Here is a 22,811-nt window from a genome sequence, read left to right as displayed (position 1 = left end):
CTGCTCGCACCGCGGCCGGCTACCCGCTAACGGCTTCGCAGAGGGCGGAGTGTGAGTGCGCCCCTCGCCCGCGCCTGAGGTGGCTGCGGCGCTGCGCGGGGCACTACAGCTCCCAGCAGGCCCCGCGCGGGGAGGAAGCGGCTCGCGGGCGAGCGTGGCCTGCTGGGAGTTGTAGTCGCTCGGCGCACAGGCGAGTGGGCCGAGCCTCATGGGTCTTCTTCTCGCTGACTCAGTTATCGCGACACGAGGGCGGGGACGGCTCCAGTGTCCCCGCACGTGTTTCCTGGAGGAACCCGTTCTCCGCCGCCTGCCTGGGGCTCGCCGCCGCCGGGTCTCAGAGGCCGCGCAGGGTCGGGCGCCTTGGGGCGCGGTGACTGTACGCCATGGGGAAGGCCAGGGCGGCCGGGGCGCGCACGAAGACTCCGGCGGGAGCGCGAGGTGGCGGGACAAGGCCCAACTCAAACCCGTTCGAAGTAAAAGTCAACAGGCAGAAGTTCCAGGTCCTGGGCAGGAAGACGCGCCACGACGTAGGGCTGCCTGGGGTGTCGCGCGCGCGGGCCATCCAGAAGGTAAGCGGGCGCCCCCCGCCCCAGTGGGCACCCCCTCCCGGATGGACGCCCCCTGTCCCGGGCCGCGCGTGAGAGCAGGGACGGCGCCTACCCCTGCGGGCTCATTTGGGAGCGCCCCGCCCGGCCTCTCTGTCTCTCGACTCTGAACCTGACCACCGCGCGCCTCTGCGTGATGTCTGAATCTCTTTCTGCGCAGCTGGACTCGGCAGCTGGACGGCCAGGACTTGGGCCACACAGTGGCTAGCTGGGAGGCCTTGGGCAAGCTGGTTACTTCCCCGCGCCTCAGTTTCCTCATCCGTGACACGGAGATCGTAGGGCTCTGGGGAGGATCAAATGTGTCCCTTTAAAGTCCTTAGGACAGTGTGCGGGACAGCTTGGTGTCATGGGGCATATACCTCCTGCGCCAGTCACTGTTCTTATCTTGACGTCTCTGCTTTTGCATGGGCTAGGATGACCTTCCCCTGGAAAACTGACCTTCCCCTGGAAAACTGTCCGTCCCGCACACGTGGGACTCCTCATCCAGCTCCCTCGGGCAGAGTTCATCACTTCTGTGCTGCCATGGCATCCTCTGTTAGACTTTGAACTCTACTGGTTCAGGGACCATAGATCTTTTTTCTTCACAGAATAATGGACTACATAGGTTGCTCAATAGATGTTTGAAGAATGAGGGTATCTCTCCTTTGAAGCACATGACCTTGTCCCTTGCGGGGTAACTGAAATGCTACCTTCTATGGAAAGTGTCACAGCTTTTATCTGTCCTGTGCTGATGGTCCCAGAGTATTCTGTACCTTTCAAGTTCAGTTCTACAAGTGGCATTCTATATGCAGCTTCTAAGACCTACCTATTCATTGGTTTGTTGAACAATATTTATTGTTTCTCTGAAGAAGACACATTAGTAGGTTGGTAAAAAAAAAAAAATTAGGGCACAGAAATGACGCGTGAATTTCCTAACATACCGCTGGGAAGGGCTGGAGCTTGCACTGGGTTTTAGCGTCTGTGAAGACTTTATGCTCCACTGAGCACTTACATTTAAGCTCTGTTCTGGCCGCTGCCTTTAAGGGCACATGCTCTGTATTCTGTTACACAGTGTGCGATCCAGTTGGTCTTCAAATTGAATCAGATGTCATCCTTACTGCAAGTATGGAGCTGGCAGTATGTACTGTAAACAAGACAAACTTCCCATTGATTTCGACAAGTCTCCCATTACGCAGCCCAGGGCAGCTGTGGGGGATGAGATAGTGTGGGCTCTAGAACAGACGTTTGTGTTCACTTCAGCCTCAGTCCTCTTATTTCTAAAGTGGGGATAATACACATTTCATCGATCATGGTGGTTGTAAGAATCGAGTAAGATCGTGCATTTAGCACAGTAAGGATTCTCTAAACGGTAGCTATCATCCCTGAATGTCTCAGCTTGTCATTGTCACTCTTTCACAAGCTGGCCCGAACCTATTGTCCTTGTTTTGCCTTTTACAACTCAGTTTGTCTAAAAAGTTTCTTATTCTCCAGATCTCAAGGGTGAGCCCAAGTCATCACTCTGATACTTTCCCAAGCCCCACACCTAAGTGACATTGGTTGCTCGGGCCTCTGGTGTCTGACGGGTCCAGCTCCCTCCTCAGTGCTGAAGGGCTGGGGGCGGAAGGGCTGGAGGCCGGCCAGCCTCGCTGCTTCCTCTGAATCCTGGTGCTCGGCCCCCAGAAGAAGCTCAGGCATCTGGAGGAATTAGTAGAACCTTGGTGCTTTGGGGAAAGTGTTTCCATCCTCTCAGCCAGGACCGCCAGCTTCCTCGCCTGGTGCGGTGGCCTCTCGGGGCTTAGTCTTGCTTTCTGTCCGGCGGCTGTCATTTCTCTTTAACCTTCACATTGGGCACAGAAGCACTGAGGTGCCCTGGTCCTCAGCCTCCACTGCACTGCAGCAGCCCAGGTCCCCTCAGCCGTCAAGGACTCTCTTTGCAGCCAGCAGAAGAGCCCCTTTTTTTTCTTCGCCTCGGGTGGGTGGACTTGGTTTCGGTGGCCAGAGGCACACAAAATGGCCAGGTGGCATGCATCTTCCAACGCATTAGAGCCATTGTGTCCCCTGTGGGAGCATTTCCCCTTTGGGAACTCAGGTCACCAAGCCTCGGAGCGCAGTGCCAGGTCCCTTGTGCAATTGTTTATCATCTCTCCTGTAGCGCTGCCGGACTTTACTAAAAGAATACAAGGAGAGGGATAAGTCCAATGTGTTCGTGGATAAGCGCCTTGGGGAGTACAATAGCAACGTAAGCCTGGAGGAGAAGATGCTGAAGAGGTTCGCTCTGGAACAGCAGGTATGGCAAACAGCTGGCAGGTACCTTCGGCCGCCCTTTCACACAGAAGTCAAGCACAAGGAGAAGGCAGTTTCCGCGGGTCTGTGGGCACTGGCTCACTGGGTACACTGGGGGGACCTTAAATCCTGTCCTTGGTCTGGCCAGGCCAAAGGGGACGCAGCCTTCTGCGGATCTCAGCTGGGTGGACGAGCAGCTCGACCAGCGTGCATGGCAGTGCTGTGTCCCAGAGTTTTGACTAAAGAGGCTGCCTTCGCCTCGGACGGGTGGAGAGCGAGCAGATAGCGGAACGTAAAGCTGTGTGACGTACCGGAAGCTTAGCCCGACCTGTCGAGTTATTTGCCTTCTGTGGGTTCTGTTTATAGTGAATCATGACTCAGATAACCGAGAACAATCTTAAAGCTGCTTGGGCTACACTGTCGTGTTGCACAAGTAATAGAAAATACTTAGTTTTTGCTATTAAAGGGATGTGCAAATTTTAGGAAACAGACTTTTTTTTTCTCTTCTGTCAGCGGCAACATGAAAAAAAAAACATCTACAACCTAAACGAAGATGAAGAATTAACTCATTACGGCCAGTCTTTGGCAGACATCGAAAAGCATAATGACATTGTTGATAGCGACAGTGACGCCGAGGAACGGGGAGCCCTGTCTGGTAAGGGCTGGGAACGGGGGCAGTCTGCTCAGCGTCGGACTTTCTTCCTGCCCTTCTTGGAGACCTTGAAAAATATCCTTGGGTAACGTGTCACAGATCATCAGTCTCAAGAAATTCCATGTGAAACAGGCGTCTTACTGTTTTAGTTTTAGGACTTTACGAAGGTGAGTATGCAGATGCAGCTGTAGCTGTCGATAAGGAGACAGTGGCTTTGCAGGCTGAGACAGTACTTCATATCCCCGATCTTATTTGAACTTCACCCTAGCTCATTTCATCCAGGAGCTCAAAGGAACAGGGTGGCTTGTCCACCTGCACAGGTGTGGCAGGGAGGTAACCCTGTGGCAGCTTCAACGAGAAAGTACCAAATGGCCGTGGTGGGGGTGCAAGACTGTGGACCCCAGCTCCGCCCCATGGCTGGTGGAGTTAGAAAGCGACAGGTAGCAGCTAGAAAAAAAAAAGCCTAAAAGGCTTTCTGTTACTGGTATGAGATTTGGAGCAAGTCACTTAACATCTCAGCCTCTATTTTCTCATCCAAGGAATGGGATTTTTTAAAGGGTTTTACCGTGCTCCAATTCGGTGATCCTCCCCGTGTTTGATTTCTGTTGTACGCCCTGGCAACCAGCCGTGTTCCCACTCCCTGGGGTATGGCCAGCTGGTGGTTTTCTGGCTCTGGGTTTCCTGCGAGTGGCTTGTCCTGGGTGTTGCTGAGGCGCCACTGTGCCTGGGGTCTCAGGCCCGTGGTGGGTGTGAGGCGTCGTCCTTGAACTTGGGGTCAGTCCCCAGGGCCGCACCTGGGGAAACTGGCAGAGGGCGGTGCCCCGGCCTCACAGCAGACTTTCTGCTCTGTCTGCAGCCGAGCTGACGGCGGCGCATTTTGGAGGCGGCGAGCCCCTTCACAAGAAGCCGGCACCACAGCCGGGCGAGGACGGGGAGAGACCCAGATCCCGCAAAGAACTGATCGAGGAGCTCATCGCGGAGTCGAAGCGGGAGAAGGTGCGCTGGTCACGGCAGAGACTCGGCCCTGTGTGTTCTCGCACCGTCTCTCCCTGCACATTTCCCAGCCGGATTTGCCCTTTTCTATGAATTCAGTAAAAGCATTCGTTTCGAACAGGAGTATTTTAAGCTTCATCAAGCGTATGTACTGCTGGTGGTTCGTTGTGGCTCTGGGTTTTGTTGGTTGGTTGGTTTCCATGTTTTGACGTGTGTCCAGATTTGCAAAGCATCACTGCATTCCGCCCACAGCGCCGTCTGTAGTTTACGCAGGCAGCGCCGTCTGATGGGATTCCGTAGCCTTGCTTTTGGGACACTGATCCCCACGGTCTCTTTTTCCCGTTGGCACATCCGGGCATCGGCTGTGGCCAGAGCCTCACAGTCACGGTGCACGCTCTGCTTCCTTCCCAGAGGGAGAGACAAGCCCGGCGAGAAGATGCCCTGGAGCTCACGGAGAAGCTGGACCAGGACTGGCGGGAGATCCGGGCGCTCCTGGCACGCAGGGCGCCCAAGCCGGGGAACAGAGAGCAGGAGAAACCCACGGTGGGTTGTGGTGCGGGCGCACGCCGAGCGCACGTCTGCGGACACCACCTTCTCTAGAGAAAAAGCCATGACCAGGCGTCCTCCTGGCCTGGGGCCTTGGCGTTACCACCTCTGGTCCCCGTTTCTGTTAGGACCTAAGTTTCTGCAGAACTTTTAGCAGGTCATCTGAAAGGTGTGGCCTCAGGGTGGAAGTAGACTAAAGGTGACTTCAGCGTCCACTCAAAAACGTTCGCTAAAGAGCATGGCAGTTTCCCAGTGCGGGGGACCGCCAGCCCGGGTTCGAATTAATTCGTTTACTTGTCTCCCCTGCGAACGGCATTTGGTCCCCACCGCACCCCCTCAGTCCCACTCACTGACAAAGCTGCGTTTGTTTGAGTAGCTGGTTTCTGGGAAATAATGAGGCTCTCACCTGGTCATGTGGCTGTTGGGGGGGCTTTGTGAGTCACCCCGCCGTTGCTGTAATCTTCACCTGAGCTCTCCCTTGGGGGCTTAACACCTGGCTAAGCAGTGTTTAGTTTTAATAGAGTAGATATATTTTGAGGAGAACTTTCTAGAAGTTCAGAGTCCTATGTGACCTAAAAATATCCTCAAGTCTGATGAGAACAACTTCTCCCCCAGAAGAAAAGACTCAGGGTATGGGGTCAGCTGCTTCCGTGATGGCGTCAGCCACGAGTAAAACGTGCAGGAAGCTAGTGAGCCGCATAGGCCTTTTCTCCTAAAAAAAACTACTTGGGATGAAACAGTCCTCCTTTCTGCCCTAGCCTGATGCATACGACGTGATGGTTCGTGAGCTTGGCTTTGAAATGAAGGCACAGCCTTCGAACAGGATGAAAACGGAAGAGGAACTGGCGAAGGAGGAACAGGAGCGGCTCAAGAACCTGGAGGTACGGGCGACGGTGACAGCCTGGCACTGGGGAGCCCCAGCCGTGTTGGGGACCTCTGCGACCTTCGTCTCAGGCCTCACTGCTTTGTTTTGTAAGGCGAGACGAAGACACTCGGTTTGAATCAGGGATTTTTTTGAGGCTATTTAATGTTTTTTTATTTTGCTATAAATGTATTTTTTTTGGACTGTAAGGGCAAAAATGTATAGGTAATAGGCAGATACACCATATATAAAATGGACAACTCACACAGACCTCTTACCTCAAAACAGTTGCTAACAATATAGTATTCTGCCTTCTTCACTTTTTTCTGTGCCCTAAAAACTTTTTTTTAAGTTTCATTATATTAAAACACAACTGAAAGACACATGCTGTCCCGCACCTGGCCTTTGCACTGTGGCTGCATCGTGGGCCTCTTCCCGGGTCCGCCACGTGCTCTCCCGTGGCCCATGGTGGGCCTCGCTGCGAGCCATCCGTCCCCCCACGCTACAGATCGGCAAGCGAGGGTCGGGCAGGCTGGCGCGTTTGGCCAGAGGGACCTCAGGTGACAGGTTCGCCTTCCTGGTGACGGGAGAATAGTTCTGCCACAGTATTTGTTGTTATTTTTGTTAACTAGCGTTTTCCAAAGGATGCCATGTATCTGCACGTCTGACCCAGCCTGAAAGCAGAGCTGGGCACGGTGGACTGGCAGGAGAGCAGGTGGCCTGCCTCCTCGTCACGCATGCGACGGGCATGGCTCACGAGTCCTCTCTGTCCCGCTCAGGCAGACAGACTCCGAAGGATGCGTGGAAAGGATGAGGATGAAGATACTAAACCCAAACATACGTCAGCAGATGACTTAAGTGATGGCTTCATACTAGATCAAGATGACAGGCGTTTGCTGTCCTACAAAGTAAGACATTTGCCTTGGTTTTCCCTTTTAATCTAAAAAAAAACACATTTTCTGGGATTTTGTTTAATAGGTTTATCACAAATGGAAGTTGTAAACATCCCAGATGTTGGGGTCCCACCACCTCCAGGTGCAGCCCAAGTGCCAGGAAACCAGCTGTCCCCACTGTCCCCTGTCCCCAAAGCTGGTGGTGGCTGCTGGAGCCCCGTGTCCTGGAGGAGGGTTTGGGCAACATGGTTCCCGGGCCTGTGGCCCCTGCAGGTCAGGGCGTCATCGAAGGGGGTGGGCTGGGAGGCCCGAGCCAGTGGACAGACGCAGCGTGGGGCGAGAGCGTGTGCACAGCCGGCGTAGTCGCCGGGAGCCCAGCCGCTGTCTCCCGGCTCGTGACGCCCGCATTCTGTCCTAGGACGGAAAGATGAACGTCGAGGAAGAGCAGAGCGGGGAGGCCGGCGACCGTGAGAGCGCAGAGGATGCGGGCGAGGACACGACGGAGGACGATGCGGAGGACAGCAGTGGCTCAGAGGGCCACTCAGACCTGGAGTCTGACGGAGAGAGCGAGGGGGAGCGCGAGCGGCCAGGGCAGGCGCAGCAGCGGGCTTCTGGGCACGTGTCGCCAGGCGGCAGTGGGGAAGCCGCCAGCACCGAGCTGCCCTACGTGTTCGCAGGTGACGGCTGGCCGGGTTCTCAGAGCTCGCGATCACGTTCAGCGTGGCCATAAGTCAGCCTCGCGGGGTAGTGGGGACTGAGGGTGCCCTTCTGGACGCTTCGGCACGCCCTGTCTGTAAAGTCCTGGCTGGTAGACGGGCACAGTCACCTCCTCAGCATCTGTCCGGTGTGTCCTGGGGCCTGTCGGGCCTGGCACGACTGTCAGCCTTGGCCGCGGTACCGCAGACAGTTCTGTGGGCCCACAGCAGGGTGAGGGCAGACACAGCTCCCCGCAGACGTGTCTTCCTGCCGGTTTTTAAAGGTCAGCCTTCTGCGGTGGGCAGGTGGCCGCCGCAGAGACCCAGCACAGAGACCTGGGCACTCTTGTTCGGCCACAGAACATCTTACGTAGAACAGGCTGTCGCTTTCTCGGGCACACAGAGAGAAATCGTCCAGTTCTCGTACACAGTCCTACGTCATCCTCTGGCTTAAGGTTGTTTCCAGAGAGGACAGACTCGCGGGTGAGGCTGGCTTGCGTGACAGCAGCCTCCGGTCAGTGGGGGTCTGGGGGTGACACTGCTCTGCTCGTGTGGCTCCTTCCGGCTCATTCTGAACAGCCTGGTGCTGTCGGCTCGCCTTGGGGCGCAGGCAGGTTCCCCGTAGATGGGCTGCAGGTCCGTCCTCCACGGAGGCCATGCTCGGTGCCCACGCCCAGCCCTGACACCTGGGACCCGCTGGAGCACGCACCAGGTGTGCACATAGCCTTGTGGCCAGAGACGTGATGCAGTATTTACCAGTGGGTTGGCTCGTCCCTCAGTAAGGCAAAAGAAGTAACGTTGCTGACGCCTGAGGGTGAGCTTCCGTTGCCAGGAACAAGAGTTGTTCTCACTATCTTGACAGCCCCAGAAGCCTGCGAGGACCTGAAATCGCTGTTATCCGGAAGGCCGACGGAAGAGCAGCTGTTGGTGCTGGAAAGAATCCAGAAATGCCACCACCCAAGCCTCGCGGCGGGGAACAGAGCGAAGCTAGAGGTGCGCGGGGGACCACGGAGCCGCCAGCGTGTCGGGGCTGCGCTGCGGGAGGGCCTGGTGCCCAGAGCGGCCGCTCGCCCAGCGTGCCCTGCCGCACAGCGTGGGTGGACAGGGTGCGAGGCGGGGGGCCGGGGTGGGTGGGAGCCGAGCCCAGACATTTGTCACCTCGGAGCCGGCAGGAGGCCACACGCACGCCGCAGCTCACAGGCGGGTTTGCCTCTCGTGGCCGTCGAGTGGCCAAGCTGGACTCAAGGAAACCAGCGTCCGTGCCCCTGCCGGCCCCTCCCGGCGGCTGCCACAGTCACCAAGCAGCCCACGCCCAGGGTGCGTCCTCTGCTGCGTTTTGAGGCTTGGCTGCTGCCCGCCACATCGCAGACCCTCACCCGACCTGGTGTCCACCACTCCCGGGACCCAGCAGGTCGCTGCCGGCGGCCCGTCCCGCTATAGCCAGCCTGGGTGACGGCACGTGGCCTGCTTGTGCTTTGACCTCGAGGGCAGCACTGACTGTCCTTCTGTGTCCTGCAGAAACTATTCGGCTTCCTTTTGGAGTACATTGGAGATCTGGCTACGGACGAGCCACCGGCCCTCGGAACGATCGACAAGCTGGTCGTGTAAGTGAAGCGGGTGGGCAGCCAGCTAGCTGGACGGTTCCGTCCTGGTCAGGGTCATGAGGAGACCTGGCCGAGCGTTCAAGGCTGACCTCGTGACTGGCCTCGCTGGCAGCCCGCTGCTCCCGGCCCCTAGAGGTAGACGGTTCAGTGACAAACAGCGACTCCGAGGCCCTCGCGGCCCTTCGGGTTGGCCCGGTGTTTGCCGGCTGATTCTCACTCGCCGGCTTCTCCAGCTCTGCCTGGGGCACTGAGGGTTTTGGAGTGCACAGTAGACAGCAGCCTGCTGTCGCCCCAGGCCTTGCCACAGTGGAACCCGGCAGGCTCAGGTGACCCGGGCCCTTGTTGTTCACCTGGTCCTGCCCTGTGCAGGGTCGGCAGTTGGTCCCAGACCCTCCCCGCAGCAAAAACCCCCTGAGGCAGAGACCCACGTGCTGGCTCGTGGCCCCCCCGGCGGGGGGAAGGTGTAGGCCAGTGAGAGCATGTGGCCCCGTGGTGCCCAGCAGCTCCTACTATGTCAGAAGGGCTGGTGAGCGATCCGTGAAGCACCAGTCCACATCGGCGCATGGACCACACTCTCACGGTCCTGTGACCACAAGCAGAGCTTTCCTGTGGCCACCCCGCTACAGGTTCTGGCCGGATGGTGACAAGTGGCAAGTCTGAGGACAAGTTATTACAAATACAGTCACAAAGGTCTTCTGGCTCCCAGAAGGCCAGCCAGATGCCTGTGAGGGGTAGACTAGCTCATTCAGGGGCTTCCGGTTCAGGTGTGCCGTCAGCAGCTGACGTCACAGGAAGACGGCAGCTTGGGAGGTTGGGAGGTCTTCTGTGTTTCGGTGTCTGGAGTCATTCTCCCCTGACCCGAGTGTCTGATCCACAGGCAGTTGTATAATCTGTGCCAGATGTTTCCTGAATCTGCGAGCAGTTGCATGAAGTTCGTCCTCCGGGACGCCATGCACGAGATGGAAGGGATGGTCGAGGCGAAAGGCCGGGCGGTGTTTCCGGGCTTGGACGTGGTAAGCTGGGACTCGCTTTGCCCAGCCATAGGCCGGCAGCTGCCAGGAGCCCAGTGCTGTCTGGTGTCCACGGAGGGCTGATGACAGTGTGCATGGGTGCAGGAGGTGGCCCATCCCCAGAGTTTCCAGGGTGACCTGCAGCGACTTAAGCCGTGGACTTGATGCCCCGGTACAGCAGGCCGGGCCTGGGGCCATAAACACTGCTGGCTCCCCGGGCAGTGCAGCTCCACCCTGTGCCTCCCACAGCCCACTAGAGAACCCCACATGTTCCAGAAGGGGCCAGCTGTGCGTAGCGTGCAAGTGGGGGTGCTCTAGCGGGTATGGAGCGGCAGCCGAGGGATGCTGATGCCTCCCGGGGGGCCCCTGGCCCTGGCCACAAGGCCAATGACAGCACAGCATTGCAGGAGCTTCAAAACCTGTTTTGTTCTTGAGCCTTTTTAAGAGGCGGTATTCCAAACTTCGTTTCCCCTGCTTTGATTTGTGTGATTACACTTTCTCGGCAGCTCATTTATTTGAAAATTGCTGGGATGTTATTTCCGACCTCTGACTTCCGGCACCCCGTCGTGACGCCTGCGCTGGTGTGTCTCAGCCAGCTGCTCACAAAGGTATGTCCCCACGCGCACACGTAGGCGGTCAGACGCGCTCTATCAAAGTCAGTGTCTCCCCGGGCCTTGCTGAGCGAGAGCACAGCTGGGTCAGAGTCAGGATCTGGAGGCTGACTGTTGGGCCGGGCGCAAGCGCAGCTCCTCTTAGGGGGCCTGTGAAGGCAGTGGCCCAGTCGGAGGTGGCCCTGCTCCTTCCCAGAGCCGGCTGCAGCAGCCCCTGACCAGGCGGGAGTCAGGTTTAGCACCTGGAACAGCCTTTCAAGTTAGTGGAGAAGGCCTCGGGTCCGAGAGGGGTTCTGTTCTCTTTGGCTTAAAAAGGCCCACAGGGCTCCGTCCCTCGACTGGGCGCACCTGCTGTGCTCACTGTGACCCCCAGCCCCGGGGGCGTCTTAGTGTCCACGAAGCTGTGCCTGCGCCTCCGGGCCGACTCCGTACCAGGGGTTCCCCTCGGCAGCTCCCCCTCCCGTGTTGGCAACCTCGAGCACACAGCTCACCCAGGAGCAGCTTGTCTGCCCCATGTGGTGTCTGGAACCTCGTCCCGGCCGGTCACCGAGCCCCGTTCCTCCACCAGTGCCCCGTCCTGTCTCTCCAAGACGTGGTGAAGGGTCTGTTCGTGTGCTGCGTGTTCCTGGACTACGTGTCTCTGTCTCGGAGGTTCGTCCCTGAGCTGATTAACTTTCTCCTGGGCATCCTTTACATAGCAGCTCCAAACAGCCAGAGTCCGGGTGAGTCGATCGGAGGTTGCCGCTTCGAGTATATCGTACTTCAGGGTTTTTTAAAAGACTGTTGAAAGTAACTCATACGCGCTGTAAAAAGTTTAGAATACGGGAAGGTGGGAAAGCAGAGCTCAGCCTCTTCTCTGTGTGGACGTGTGTGCACACCCACATTCCGAAGAGGTCAGGACTCTGTCCTGGGTGCGAATCGGTAGCCAGGAGCCACATGGGGAGTCAGCAGAAACGCGCTCTGCGTGAGGGACAGCCCAGAGTGTCTCAGCGCTCTGCACTGCACTGATCGTGCATTGCAATGACAGTGTTTTTACGTTTTGAATCATGTAAACTACACAGTGGAGATTTATCTCATTCTTTGCTTTTTTTGTGTGGCAGCAAGACTGTCACGCACCACATGGCCCCCATGGTGTCGGGCACCGCTCTGCGCGCCTCTGGTCTTGGGATTTGGGAAAGAGAGCAACTCAAAGGCAGGGTTCTGGGGCGCACTTCAGCTCTTGATTGTATTGTTCTCAGCGCGGCCCTCCCCACTCCCCCGGGCACCCCGCGACGCAGACCACAGCCTTCCAGAGCTCCCCCCACACAGGGCTCCCCCCTCGGGACCACCGAGAGACTGCGCTTGGCCTCTGTCCCCTTGGCCGGCTGTGCCTGTCTGCCTCGGAAGTGCCAGTGGGGCAGAGCTGTTCCAGACCTTGGGGACTGTGCCTCGTGCGCACTAAATGCCTGTCCTTTTGCCTTCTCCGCGTAACCTCATAACGGGACCGTCCTGCGTGTGGCTCCGCGCTGGCCGCACTGACGCACTCTGCGTGGCAGGCACAGGACAGGCGGGGTCATGCCCAGGGAAGCCTGTCGTTAGACGGATGTCAGGGCAGAGTACGGAACGTCCCGGACACGGCCGGGCAGTGGGCAGGTGGACTGCTGTTGCCACTTGCACCTCTCCCTTTGCCCGGTCACCGCTCGCTCACCCACCCACTGTGCTGAGCCCAGACCACAGCAGGCCCTCTGCCCTCCCCGGCCGCTCCTTCCGCCACATCTGCTGTTCTGGGTGACAGGGCGTGTCCTGCACTCCCAACTGACCCCTAACCTTCGCTGCTTCCCTTGTTCACGGCTTCTAACACTCCACCGGCTCCATCCGCGTCATCCGGTGGCGTTTACGGCCTGTCTCCCCCGCGAGGGCAGGGACCTGGTCTGTTCTTGGGCGTGGCCCCAGTGCCCGCTGAGGCCGTCATCATCTATCTGCACAGTAAAAAGCAGCGCGTTTGTGAAGAGTGAACTTGCTAAAGGCTTTGGTGCCTTTGAGCCCAGTAACACTCAGGCCCTCTCTGTCCCTGTCCCTGTCCTGCTGCGATTCAGGTTACACTCTGGTGCACCCTTTCAGAGCCCTTGGCAAGAACTCGGAATTGCTCCTGGTGTCTGATGAAGAGGACACGGCCACGTGGCAGAGGAGGAGCCTCGCCCTGCACTGGGCAAGTGGGCCACCAGCCCGGACGGAGACCGAGGCCAACCACATCAGGTTTGTGCAGCCCGGGCCCCACCGGGACCTGGCACCCGAGGGTGCCCCAGTGTCTCCGTTTGCAGGTGACACGCACTTACGTGGAGTCCTAAACTCCACAGACAGAGACTGTTAGATTCAGTCAACGAATTTGGCGACGTAGCAGGACAGAAAGTCCGCACACAGCCATCAAGTGCATTTCCACCCGTGAGCGAAGGACTCACCACCACCCCCATTTACGGTAGCGTCAAAAAGAACAAACCGCTTAGGAATTAGCTACGGAGGTGGGAGGCCTGTACAGTGCCAACGGCGAACTCCGCTGAAAAAGCACAGCCGGTGTGGACGGAACACATCGTGCTCGAGGGCTGGGAGCCGCAGCCGCCTTCCGCCCCCTCCGTGTGGGCTTCGGTCCGAGCAGGACTCCCGTGGGGCTCCGACACTCCGTCCGGCAAGGACGGGGAGCACTGGCCTTTTTGTTGTTTTTATCGTGATACAACACACACGACGAAACTTGCCGTCTGAAGCGTTTGCGCGTCCAGGGGTACCGCGTGCGCTCACACTGCCGCGCGGCCGTCACCGCCTCCCGTTCGGTGTTGGTCCTTCTGTGACTGGCTTGTTCCACGAGCACAGTGTCCCCGGGCTCATCCATGTGGCCAATGGCAGGATTCCTGTCCTTTCTCAAGCTGAGTAACACACCTCGTGTGGGTGGACGTTCGCGTACGCTTTCCTCCGCCAGGGGGTCGGGCGGCTTCCACGTTCTCGCGCCGAGTGGCGCTGCCGTGAGCATGGTGTGCAGACACCACCTGCAGACCCTGCTTTCAGCTCTCGTGGGCCCAGACCCAGAAGTGGGCTGCTGGGTCACGTGGCCGTCCTGTTGGTTTTCTGAGGCACGGCCATGCACGCTGCTGTCCATCTCAGTCTCACCCACAGTGCACAGGGCTGTTGCTCACGTCGCCAGCACATGCTGTTTTCTGGGTCTTTCGGCAGCAGCCACGGTAGCCGTCCTACTGGGCGTGAGGTGGTGTCTCGCTGTGGCCTTGATGTGCGTCTCCCTGATGACTAGTGGTGCTGAGCACCCCTGCATGTGCGTGTTGGCCATCTGTATGTTCTCTCTAGAAAAACCTATTCGAGTCCTGATGGCAATTACTTCCATGAAAAAAATAACTTTCCCAGAATCTGTTATTATTTTCATGACATATCTGCCTGATTTTTCAGATAATTTAGAAACTAAAGCGGGAGCCAGTTTTCACGCTGGCGTCACATTTCCACGACAAGCCTCCCACTTCGGGACACGTGCTGTTCTCCTCGGTGTCAGCTTGTCTACTGCTACCCACGTTGGGCTTTTCAGGGTCGTTCGGGGGACACTGGTCTTTGCCGGGATTGTTGTCTCTTGCCCTGAAGCTGGCTGTCGCCCGTGCAGGCTGTCCTGCCTGGCCGTGTGCCTGGCCCTGGTGAAGCGCTGTGTGCTCATGTACAGTGGCCTGCCGTCCTTCCACGACATCGTGAGGCCCCTCAGAGCCCTCCTGACAGAGCACCTGGCCAGCCGCAGTCACCCCCGCGAGCTCCAGGTGAGGCCCCTGGCCCCAGGGTGCTCTGCCCCAGCTCGGCCTTGTCCCGATGGGGAGCCAGTGAGCAACGTTCTTGCCATTGGGGTTGCAGCCCTCATCGAGGACACCGTGTTTGCAGGTTAGGGACAAATGGGAAACAGGGTCACAGTGAGAACCTCCGAGAACCACCGCGCGAGCGAGTCTGGACCTGGGGTTTATCCAAGAACTGTTCCATTGTCACATGCCCCCTTCTGCCTGCCCACTGCCCGCCAGGCCTGGGCCCCGGTCCTTCCTGGGCCACGTGGGTTTTCTGAAGACAGTGCCACCATCCTGTACGAGGTGACAGACACTGCCGCACTCCCTCTGCCCTGGACGCCCCAGTGGACGTTCGGATGAGTGTCTCGGCCACCATGCTGTGGCAGGCCTTCAGCTCTGCCCTCATCCGTCCGTACCTGCTCCCCGTCCTTCCACAGAACAGGGTCCTGTCAGGATGTCGTCCCTCCGGCGGCCTGGCCCTGCCCTGCACACGCTCCGACCTCCGCGTAGGGCCGTCGCACGTGCCCTTGCCTCTGCCTAGAATGCCCTCCTTAGAGCTTTGTGACTGGTCCCCGCGCGTCCCCAGCCTCTCCACGGTGTGACCCTCCAGCTCCTCGGGACATGGGCTTGTGAGGACATCATGTCATCTTGTGGAAGGTCGATGAGGCTGAGGTGTCAACACCTGTCCCTACCTTGCCTCCACCTACCATGGACCTGGCTGTGGCTTGCCATTTAGTTGAAAGAGCAGAGTGGCTGTCAAGCCTTGTGGGATTTGGGCTGGCCAAGGGACCACAGGGGCTCCTGGACTTGGGTGAACTGAGTTGGTCATACTTTGCATGTAGTCCTCGTGGAGCCTGGGCATTTCACCTCAGATGAACTGCCAGATGGGCTGGGGGATGGCTGTGTCTGTGGTGCAGGGAGCCTGAGTTCCAGGACACACCTACGCGAGGGGAAAGGAATGGAACCAGCATCAGCGAGCTGGCTTCTAGCAAGTTCCTCAGAAGCACCAGCCAACTCTCTAGGAAGCCAAGGCTGTAACAAAAGCGTCTTGGCCGTCTGGCTCTTTCTGTTGGGGTAGAAGGGGGGTCAGCTCACAGGCTGGTGGGGGCTCGGTCCCAGTGGGCACCCCATGGTGTGGCTCTCCGTTGGGTGCGACTCCCAGCGGGCCTTGCGAGGCGTGTCACTGGCGCCCCGTGCAGACGAGTTTCTCTGGGGAAGAAGGCGCTGTCGCATTTGCTAAGGCTGGAAGCACAGCCGCCTCCACTTCCCAGCGCCCAAGCCCACACCCTCCCGTCCTGCCCACGGGCGGTGACAGAGGACAGGCGCCGCTCGTGCAGCCCCCTCCCCCGTCAGCAAGACGGTGCTGCTTCATCACGGCCACACCTTGGGCACAGCTTCTGTGCACCCCTTTATCAGCAGATGAGGTGAAGGCCCGGTGGGGGAACTGACAGCAGGAGGGTCTGGAGGCGGCTCTCTGTCCCCTGTCCCCGAGACCACAGAGCCTGTTGGAGGAGTCCGTGAGGCTACAGTGGGGGGGCCCCTCACCCGTCTTTTCACGTGTTTCAGGAGCTGATTCGAGGCACGCTGATGGACATGGAAGCCCAGGAGCAGCACTGTCAGCCCCTCATCTGCGCGAAGAGCAAGCCGGTGCCTCTGAAGCTGTTCACGCCCCGGCTGGTCAAAGTGTGAGCGCCGCCGCTCCCCCGGGCGCCCGGGCTCCCGCAGGGCCAGGGTCGAGGCCGCGGGCTCAGCCGTCAGGTGGCAGGGTCGTGGCCGATCGCGCAGTGGGACCGACTGGGCCTCTGCTTTCAGCCTCGAGTTTGGAAGGAAGCAGGGGAGCAGCAGGGAGGAGCAGGAGCGGAAAAGGCTAATGCACAAGCACAGGCGTGAATTCAAAGGCGCCGTCCGGGAAATTCGCAAGGACAACCAGTTCCTGGCCCGGATGCAGCTCGCGGAGACCATGGAGCGGTGAGGGGGCCGGGGCAGGGGGCCCCGGGGACGGCGGCCTTCGCACCGTGCTCCCCACACGCGGCCCTTGGGCCTGGGGCTGGGCGGGCTTGGGCCATTTCCTTCCTCCGGACTGGACGTGGGGGGTCACAGGCCCCACGTGGTTCTGAACTGCTGTAGAGTTAGATGTGAAAAGGAGCCAAAAATGAATCCTCCAAAAACAGGCTTTTTTTTTTTTCCCACTTTCAGGGATGCAGAGAGAAAGCGGAAAGTAAAGCAACTTTTTAACAGTCTGGCCGCACAGGAAGGTGCGTGGCGGGCTCTGAAGAGGAAGAAGCTCAAAAGATAGCTCTACAGATGAGGCGACGAGACGGAGGCTGTCGTAATGGGGTGTGGGTTTTTGTCCCTGTACCTCAGTTCCTGTCAAAACGTCTCTCCTGGTGACAACGTGCGCTTTTGGAACTGGGAACGGTTTTCTGCACGCGTGATGAGAAACTCTGAACGCCTCGGTCCACCGAGCTTCCACACACCTGTGAGTCGCAGGGTTTGGGACAGTGTTCTGGCCAGCATCGTTTCTGGTCAAGCAAGGATGTTTGTCTTCTGTATAGAATTCAGCGTTAATACATAAATGATATTTTCAATTACAAATTAAACTGAAGTTTGCAAACAGTTTGGAAATCAAAAAAATCAACCAGAATCCAAGCACCCTAAAAGCCAAGACTGGCGTTGTCGTAAGTGCCTTTATCCCATGCTTTGAGGTGTCAGGTCTGGTCTCCGGAGCCGCGGGGATAGGGAGGAGCTTGGGTGTGTCGCACTGACCCAGGAGGCAGCTGAAGTTCCGAGTCCAAACAAACTGGAAGAGGCAGAGGTTATGGTTAAGGCTGAAAGCGTGTAAGTTAAGAGAGCCGCTTTCATCCTGCACTTAACCAGCGGTTTCTGGAGCAGTCAGTCAGCTTGCAGTTTGCCAGACCCCAGAGGGGATGGGGCCTGCCCGAAGGGAAGATCACGAGGTGCCTGGACCGGCCTGTTCTTAGCATTTCGTTATGAATCCATGCGTATCCACCGCGTGTTCTCTCCTCGGCCGCTCCCCTCCCCCCTATTGTGGGAGGTGCTAATGGAGTTAACCTTCTGTCTGGAGCACTTCGAGTCCCAGGCTCCCAAAGGGGGAGCATGGCACAGCCCAGAGGAACTGACCACTGCCCCGGTGAGGGTAAGGAACGTAGGAATGTCCCATCTTCAGGCCAGGTGCTCATGGGCTTTCTTGGCTGTAGTGCAGAGAGCAGTGTGTGGGTGCCCAGGGGCGGACTGTGGTGCTTCACATGTTGATGTGGAAGGTGAACGGGACTTCCCAGACTCCCCCCATCTGCTTCCACTCAGGGCTGGCCACGGTGGTAAGAATTTTCGATGAGAAAGCAGCAGGAGGTGGTCCTGGCCAGGCGCTCGTGTCCAGAGCTCCTCCACTTGCCTGTGGTCTCTTCCTCTGCCAGTGGCCAGCGTGCTGCCAGCTACAGCCTGTGGCTTTCGGTGGCCTCTGCTCTCCTTACCTCACGTTCCGCTTTCCCCACCTGCCTGTCCTGGGCCTTAAGGCTCAGCAGATGCAGGGGAAAGTCCAACCGAGAGACTCGTGTGTGGTCGATCCAACGTGAGTGATGGCCTGTGTCTGTAAGGCGCCCAAGCTGGCACCGTGGAAGATGGGAGGAGGGTCCCGGGGCTGGACACCACCGTTCCGCCTTGCAGGGCGGAGAACCAAAAGCCCCGAGGTCCTTGGAGAGAGGGTCACACCCCTAGGGCAGAGGTTGGGGGGCAAATGGGACTGTGGGCAGTCAGAACAAGCCCCTGCCAGGGCCCGGGTTCTGCAACCGCGGGATGGATGGCGGGAGAAGCTCGTCGACGTCCGCCCGCAGTGTCCCTTGCAAGGAGCCTCGGGCCGCGAACACGCGTGGCGCCTGCAGGAAGAGGCCCAAAACCCGCCGGGACGCTAACGACGGAACCCCTCCCGGACGTGGCCTGAAGCTTCGCAGCCCGGCAGTCAAGGGAACGGCGCCCCCGGCGGCCTCTTTCGCGGAAGGGGGCGGGGCCAGGGGCCCGAAGGCCGAGGGGACGAGTACGAACGCCCGCCCGGGAGCGCGCCAGCCGGAAGGGGAAGCGCGGCAAGGCGCCACTTCCGGGACGGGCGTGGCCGGGGCGTGGCCTGCGCGCTCGCCGCGCCCCCGGCAGCGTGCCCGAGGCCCCTTCCGCGTCCCTGTCCATCCATCCGACCATCCGACCCCATCGCGCGCGCGGCCGCTGCAGGTGAGGGGCTGGGCGAAGTGCGGGACTGGGCGGGGTGCGGGTCCGGGACGGGGTCTCCAGCTCCAGTGCGCGTCCCGCGGCCCCGCCCGGGAGGCGAGCCCGGGGCGGGCCGGGGTCTGGGCCGACGGGGATGGTGTTCTCTGGGGCGCAGGGACCCCCCCCCCCGCGTCGGTCCGGAGCCGCAGGTGTCCCGCTCTCCACCGTCTACCGAGTTTCCCTGCTTGCGCCTCATGGGGACGCGGGGCGGCTGGCTGGGGTGGGGTGCTGCCCGGGGCCGCGATGCCCCCACCCCGGCCCCTTGGGGCGGTTGGCCTCACTGGCTGCGGTTTCCTTGCGCAACCTCCGCAACCTGAGTTTCCTGCTGCCCGACGTCGGGGGGAAGGGCGCACATTGAGACCCCCTTGTGTGATGGGCACCCCAGCAGGGCGGGGCAGGCCCTCTCTTTAGGGTGCCCACTGGCTGATTGCAGGTTAGTCATCACAGGAGCTGGGAATCTCAGTTTCCCTTAGTAGAGTAGGTGTCTGGGACTGGGTTACCCAGAGGTGCCCTCATGGAGACCCGCCACACCCCCAGCCAGGCCGGATCCGAGCCACCGCATCATGGGCTGGGGAGCTGGCGGGAGCTGCACGCCGCGCCCACCCATCCGCCAGCAGCCGGCGGAGACCCGCGTGATCACTGTGATCTTTCTCGGCCTCCTGCTGGACCTCCTGGCCTTCACTCTGCTGCTGCCCCTGCTGCCAGGGCTGCTCGAGAACCACAGCCGAGCCCACGTGAGCGCTCCCCACACCCCACCTGCCCCCATCCCGATGCCCCTGGCCGCCGCAATTGCTGGCCAGGGGCTCTAGCCCAGCAGGGACTCCCCCCCGCCATTATCATGGTTCCTTGTCCTCCAGGACCCCCTCTATGGCTCATGGCAGCAAGGGGTGGACTGGTTTGCTGCAGCCATCGGGATGCCAGCGGAGAAGAGGTACAACAGTGTCCTGTTCGGAGGTATGGCCCTGAGCCCCCTGGGGTCCTTAGACTCCTCCCTGCTCCCCAGGCTCCTGTCCATCCCAGGCCCTTGTCTGCCCTTTGTCTGCCCTGGCACCATCTGCTCCCTCTCCCAGTGTCCACTCTTTTGCAGAGCCACCTCCGCTCAAGGTCTGTGGCCTGGCATTGAAGGGCTAGCGTGATCAGACCCTTGGGGACTGAGACTGAGCTGCGGTGACCGTGACTTCCATCTTTCAGGTCTGATTGGCTCCATCTTCTCAGTCCTGCAGTTCCTCTCGGCACCGCTCACAGGGGCCACCTCTGACTGCCTGGGAAGGCGCCCCGTGATGCTGCTGTCCTTGGTACGGGTGCCCACCGAGGGGGAGCACGCAGCCTTCCCCCACCCAGCAGCCCTCTGGGGAGGGAAGGGGCAGCTGTGGGCCCCTCGTTGCCCCTGGGCTGTGGTGCCTGAGGGGGCGGTAATTCCTGTGTCTAAGCCAGGCTGTCCCAGAGCTCTTCCTGCCACACACGGGACACTGGGAACACAAGTGGCCCATGGCTGCTCCAGAACAGGGCAGGGTCCCAGGGGTGTTGCTGGGTTTGCCAGCCCCACTCTGGCCCCTCCTGGCGTCAAGTGACTATGCCTGCCCCTCGGCCCCTGCCCTGAGGCAGGCAGGCCTGGCCACCTCGTATGCCGTGTGGGCTGCCTCGGAGAGCTTTGCGGCCTTCCTGGCCTCCAGGGTGATCGGTGGCATCAGCAAGGGGAACGTCAGCCTCTCCACGGCCATTGTCGCCGACCTGGGCTCGCCACCTGCCCGCAGCCGAGGCATGGTGAGTGCACATGCTGTGGACGAGGGACCGGGGCCCAGGTCTCTCTCCTGACTCACGCGGCCTTGTCCCCAGGCAGTCATCGGAGTGGCCTTCTCGCTGGGCTTCACGCTGGGCCCCATGCTGGGCGCCTCCCTGCCCGTGCGGACGGCGCCGTGGCTCGCTCTGCTCTTCGCAGTGTCCGACCTGCTGTTCCTCTTCTGCTTCCTGCCAGAGACGCTGCCCCCAGAGAAGCGGGTACGGTGGGACCCGGAAACTGACGGGTCCCCAGGCTGGAGGCTTGGTTCCCTGGGCCTGTAGGGATGCCGGTGTCTGCCAGTCCCCGGTGCCAGGGGAGGCGGAGTTGTCCTCTCCTAGTGTGTAGAGGCTCTTGGGGCCACAGTGCTTGGCAGGTAGACTAGAAGCCAGGACACCAGGGCCTTGCAGGAGCGGGGGCAGAGCAGGTTCCGGTCACACTGGTCCCAGGCTGCCGGGGGGAGCCCCTGACCCCCCAGACATCTCCAGCTTCGCCCCCACCAGGCGCCATCTATCAGCCTGGGATTCCGAGCTGCTGCTGACCTGCTCAGCCCCCTGGCTCTGCTCCGCTTCTCGGCCGTGGCTCATGGCCAGGACCCACCCACTGGAGACAGTAAGGCGCCGCCCCTCACGTGGGTGGGGCTCCCGCCCCCCGACCCCCCCTCCGCCACCGTGGACACTGCGGACCCCTCACGCCCCTCCCTGCTGCTCACCAGGGCTCAGACACCTGCGCCGCCTGGGCCTCGTCTACTTCCTCTACCTCTTCCTGTTCTCGGGCCTGGAGTTCACACTGAGCTTCCTCGCCCACCAGCGCTTCCAGTTCAGCAGGTAGGCGAGCAGCCCCCACAGAGGACCTGCCCGCGGACCCCCTGCTTCAGGGCTGGCTCCTGCCCTGCCACCTTCCCCAGAGCCCCGCCCGGGAACTGGGGCAGGGCGGGTGGTGGCACGGTGGAGCAGGGGTGGCTGCCACCCACAGGGCTGCGGCACTAACCCCCCGCCCGCCCCAGTCTGCAGCAGGGGAAGATGTTCTTCTTCATCGGTCTTGCCATGGCCACCATCCAGGGCACCTACACCCGGCGCATCAGCCCTGGCAGGGAAATCGTGGCTGTGAAGCAAGTATGGGGGCTCCCCCAAAAGTGGGGGGCAGAAGGGACCCTGGGCTCTGCAGGAAGCAGCAGGGGTGGGTCCTGAAGCCCACTGTGCCCACCCACAGGCCATCCTGCTGCTGGTCCCCGCCTTCCTTCTCATCGGCTGGGGGTTCACGCTGCCCACGCTGGGCCTGGGGCTGCTGCTCTACTCCTTCGGTGAGTGGCCGGCCGGGGCCACCGGTGGGGACGTGGCCGGGAATCCCTCAGGTCACACGCCCACCACCCTGTTCTCTGAGCTGATGGGTGCCTCACTGATGTCCCCCGCTAGCCGCTGCTGTCGTGGTGCCCTGCCTGTCTTCCGTGGTCGCTGGCTATGGTGAGAGGCCCTTCCCTTGACGAGGCTGCCTCAGGTGGGAGGCTGGCAGGCACCTGATGGCCTCTCCCCTGCCCCTCAGGCTCGCCTGGGCAGAAGGGCACGGTCATGGGCACGCTGCGGAGCCTGGGCGCCCTGGCCAGGGCGCTGGGGCCCATGGTGGCCGCCTCAGGTAAGAGCCGCAGGACAGCACTCGTGCTCCCCGGGCAGGCCAGGCCCCTGGTGTGCGCCTGCCCGTTGGGTGCCAGGCACTTCACAGCCCCGCAGCTCTGTCCTGCTGCCCCGGGGCTGAGGAGCGGGGCTGAGGAGCGGGGCCGGGGTGGCCGAGGGGCCCCATCAGCGCTCTGTGTCTCCGCAGCGTACTGGCTGGCGGGCGCGCCGGCCTGCTTCACCGTGAGCGCGGGGCTCTTCCTGCTCCCCTTCCTTCTCCTGCGGAGCCTGACGGCCCCAGCACCGACGCTCAAGGCCGAGTAGCTGAGCCGGCCCGGCCCCAGACTGGGGGCTCCAAGACAGGAATGGGGGGGGCTCAGCCAGGACCCCTCCGTGCCCCTGGGCCCAGCCCCGGGGGCCACGACACTCCTCCCCCTCGTCCGTCCAGTGGGACCTGGGCAGCCCCGCCCACCGAGCGCACAGCAGGATCAGTTGCCTCCACGACCTTCCAGGCTTTCGGTTTGCTTGTTTACTCAGCGACAGAGTGTCAGCCTGGTGTCCTAATGACAAAATAAAACTACTATTTTATACTAAGCCTTTCTCCCGTGCACTTTCTCGA

General features: G+C 60.3%; 2 protein-coding genes across 9 annotated transcripts; both read left to right on the top strand.

The window, feature by feature from the left end:
• Window positions 1–199: 199 nt before the first annotated feature.
• Window positions 200–17,190, top strand: NOP14 (NOP14 nucleolar protein). Of its 3 annotated transcripts, none has more exons than XM_023519685.1 (18): window positions 200–569; window positions 2,737–2,871; window positions 3,381–3,522; window positions 4,376–4,515; window positions 4,924–5,055; window positions 5,817–5,939; window positions 6,700–6,828; window positions 7,232–7,490; window positions 8,371–8,501; window positions 9,027–9,112; window positions 9,990–10,125; window positions 10,629–10,730; window positions 11,302–11,455; window positions 12,834–12,968; window positions 14,349–14,515; window positions 16,097–16,215; window positions 16,343–16,498; window positions 16,727–17,190. In XM_023519685.1, the coding sequence occupies exons 1-18, from the start codon at window positions 384–386 to the stop codon at window positions 16,824–16,826; spliced, it is 2,532 nt and encodes an 843-aa protein (XP_023375453.1). In that variant the 5' UTR covers window positions 200–383; the 3' UTR covers window positions 16,827–17,190. The 3 variants fall into 3 exon arrangements, 2 of the variants coding, with proteins under 2 accessions (XP_023375453.1, XP_011372092.1); XR_896704.2 differs by having other exon boundaries at window positions 203–569; window positions 12,809–12,968; XM_011373790.2 differs by having other exon boundaries at window positions 204–569; window positions 12,809–12,968; window positions 14,368–14,515.
• A 731-nt stretch (window positions 17,191–17,921) lies between these two features.
• Window positions 17,922–22,786, top strand: MFSD10 (major facilitator superfamily domain containing 10). Of its 6 annotated transcripts, none has more exons than XM_011373794.2 (13): window positions 17,922–18,769; window positions 19,343–19,539; window positions 19,663–19,759; window positions 19,997–20,100; window positions 20,479–20,569; window positions 20,646–20,803; window positions 21,086–21,194; window positions 21,298–21,409; window positions 21,558–21,697; window positions 21,795–21,885; window positions 21,998–22,045; window positions 22,125–22,214; window positions 22,401–22,786. In XM_011373794.2, exons 2-13 carry the CDS (start codon window positions 19,369–19,371, stop codon window positions 22,765–22,767), a joined length of 1,578 nt encoding a protein of 525 aa, XP_011372096.1. In that variant the 5' UTR covers window positions 17,922–18,769; window positions 19,343–19,368; the 3' UTR covers window positions 22,768–22,786. The 6 variants fall into 6 exon arrangements, with proteins under 6 accessions (XP_011372096.1, XP_023375460.1, XP_011372094.1 ...); XM_011373792.2 differs by having other exon boundaries at window positions 17,925–18,769; window positions 19,347–19,539; window positions 20,411–20,569; window positions 20,642–20,803; XM_011373791.2 differs by having other exon boundaries at window positions 17,925–18,769; window positions 20,411–20,569; window positions 20,642–20,803.
• Window positions 22,787–22,811: the final 25 nt, after the last annotated feature.

Source organism: Pteropus vampyrus, unplaced genomic scaffold (assembly GCF_000151845.1).
Source record: "Pteropus vampyrus isolate Shadow unplaced genomic scaffold, Pvam_2.0 Scaffold231, whole genome shotgun sequence".
Taxonomy (NCBI): Eukaryota; Metazoa; Chordata; class Mammalia; order Chiroptera; family Pteropodidae; genus Pteropus; species Pteropus vampyrus.
The sequence above is the reverse complement of the archived record's forward strand: the minus strand, read 5'-3'. Positions and strand labels throughout refer to the sequence as shown.